Genomic DNA, 2,632 nt, shown 5'->3' on the forward strand with positions numbered 1-2,632 from the left:
ACACATACACACACCACACACATACACACCACATACACCACACACACCACACACATACACTACATACACCATGTAACACGCTGCACATCACACACACATACACACACCACACACATACACACACACAACACCACACACTACATAACACACACCACACACCATACACACCACACACCACACACTCATACACACACCACATAACACCACACACCATACACACCACACACACACCACACACACATAGACCACACACATGCCCCATACCACATACACCACACCACACACACACCAGCTGTCCTTGGCAGTCCCTTGCTTGGTGGGACTCCATGAAGCCAGTTCCTGAGCTGAGAGCGGCTCCTGGAGGCTGTGCTGGACGCGGCGTGGTGGCCGCTGTTCTTGGTCTTCCCAGGAAGGGGCCACCCAGGGCCGTTGGTGGCCCAGAACTCAGCCTTCATTAGATCCACGGCCCACGGGAGCATCCTGCTTGCTTGGGGACAATGCCTGGTGGGAGGTGGTGCCAGGGCCTCGCCTACCACTCTGGGCTACAGGCTGTCCCCCCTGGAGGCTGCTGGCCACCACCGGCTCCACTCCCCACAACACCCCCACTGGGGCCATTGAGGCAGCTCCTCCCCAGCCCGCTGCTTTGGAGGCCACGAGAGACAGCGGCAGAGTTTAAGTGGGCAAAGGTGGGAACAGGGGCTCAAGGTGTGGGGGGTTCAGAAGGGTCACAGTGCTGCCCTCTCTCGCAAATGACAGCTTTTGACGTTCAGAGGGCAGGTGGGAAGGGTTTCAGCGGAGCCCTCAGGCAGGGTCTCAGAAGCCGCAGGGACAGCCAGGAGGAAGGGAGGGATGTGTGCAGGAGAGTGTCTGCCTCGGGCCTCCCACCCCATGCGAGAGGAGGCCTGGGACACAAAGCTGGCCCGTGAGGTCACTCCAGGCCTCGCTAGCCAGCAAGGGCCCGGGACCCAGGAGGCTGGAGGAAGGGCAGAGCAGAGGCAAGGAGGAGAAGGCTAGGGGGCACCTGAGGTCCCCAGAGGGGGCCAGGGTTATCCAAGGGCTTTGGGGGTTACCTGGGGGAGCCGCTCTGAGGCTGGCTGACCTGTGTGGTGCTGTTGGATCTTCTAAGGTTGTTGATGGCCCGGGAGCCCCCAGGCCCTGTGGCCTCCTGCGAAAAGGGAGAAAACAGTTAATTAAGCAGCAAATGCTCACTCACCAGTTCGCTCAGCCTCCGCCTGCTTTGGAGAAACGCAGTCAGAGAACAGAGGGGTGGCCCTAGGGGTACAGGTGGCCCAGGTGGCCCCAAAGGCAGTGGGTGGTCAGAGGGGCAGGAGTGCTAGACAGCAGGGCAGCGGGAGGGGGGCTGAGGCCTGACCTCTAAGAGCCTCCCCGGCCCCGCATCAAGCAGGAGCCCTTCACCCCTGGCAAAGGGACGGCGGGAAGGGAGCTGCTCACTGTCACCGCTGTCACCCACCAGCTCCCAGGAACCGCGAGCTCCCACCTTCCGTGGATGAGAAGAGAACCCCTGGGGACCCTTCAGCCCACGGTCTCCTCCGTCAGCAGGGAGGGCACCCGGAGCCACTCTGTGGGGTCACGATGAGGACTAAGGAGACGCAACCGCGACCAAGCGCTATAGGACCTGGGAGTGAGTGCAGCCAACGGCTCGGTGGTTCCAGGTCCGTGGAAAGGGGCGGAGGGGCACAGGGGATGAAGGGAAGGCTGCGCAGCAGACGCTAAGCGAGGATCAGAGCGCTCGGAGAAGCAGCACTTGGGGAAGCGGCGCTCGAGGAAGTGGCACTCGGGGGTACCTTACGCTACGCTCCCTGACTTTCCCGTAGGCTTAAAAACCCTCCAAATCGGCTGGATGTGGTAGCTCACGCCTGTAATCCCAGCACTTTGGGAGGCCAGGGTGGGTGGATTACGAGGTCAAGAGATGGAGACTGTCGGGTGCAGTGGTTCACGCCTGTAATCCCAGCACTTTGGGAGGCTGAGGCAGGTGGATCACGAGGTCAGGGGTTCGAGACCATCCTGGCTAACACAGTGAAACTCCATCTCTACTAAAAATACAAAAATTAGCTGGGCGTGGTGGCGGGCGCCTGTAGTCCCAGCTACTCAGCAGGCTGAGGCAGGGGAATTGCTTAAACCTGAGAGGCGGAGGTTGCAGTGAGCTGAGATCGCACCACGACACTTCAGCCTGGAGACAGAGCGAGACTCTGTCAGAAAACAAAACAAAACGAAAAATACAAAAACCTTCCAAATCATACATTTCAAGGGAAAGGGCTCACAGTCCAGTGGGAAACAGCCTGGGGAACACCACCAGATGCCACTGGACACCACAGCCACCAGTGACATCGATCCTGGCCAGGTGCCCACGCCACCACAGGATGGGACCTCGGGTCTCCAGTTTCCCAGGAAAAGAGACCTATGAACTTTCAGATTTATTTTTAAATCTGAATCCTTAAGCTGAAAACAACCCACCCAACCAAAAAAAGACCAAAAAAAAAAAAAAAAAAAAAGCTCCAGGAAAGCAGCTACACACAGATCCCACCACGAAAGCAGCCACACACGGATCCCACCACGAAAGCAGCCACACACGGATCCCACCACGAAAGCAGCCACGCACGGATCCCACCAC

The 2,632-nt window shown here is 58.6% G+C and overlaps 1 protein-coding gene across 1 annotated transcript in view; it reads right to left on the reverse strand.

Moving 5' to 3' along the window:
* CEP131 (centrosomal protein 131kDa) overlaps positions 1 to 2,632 on the reverse strand; it is a 47,744-nt gene that overhangs the window by 25,692 nt on the left and 19,420 nt on the right. The window contains exon 2 of the mRNA XM_011968210.1: positions 1,071 to 1,165. Coding sequence (XP_011823600.1) covers positions 1,071 to 1,165 — 95 coding nt within the window. The remainder of the gene's footprint in view (positions 1 to 1,070; positions 1,166 to 2,632) is intronic.

This window comes from Mandrillus leucophaeus, unplaced genomic scaffold (genome assembly GCF_000951045.1).
Source record: "Mandrillus leucophaeus isolate KB7577 unplaced genomic scaffold, Mleu.le_1.0 Scaffold1, whole genome shotgun sequence".
Classification (NCBI taxonomy): Eukaryota; Metazoa; Chordata; class Mammalia; order Primates; family Cercopithecidae; genus Mandrillus; species Mandrillus leucophaeus.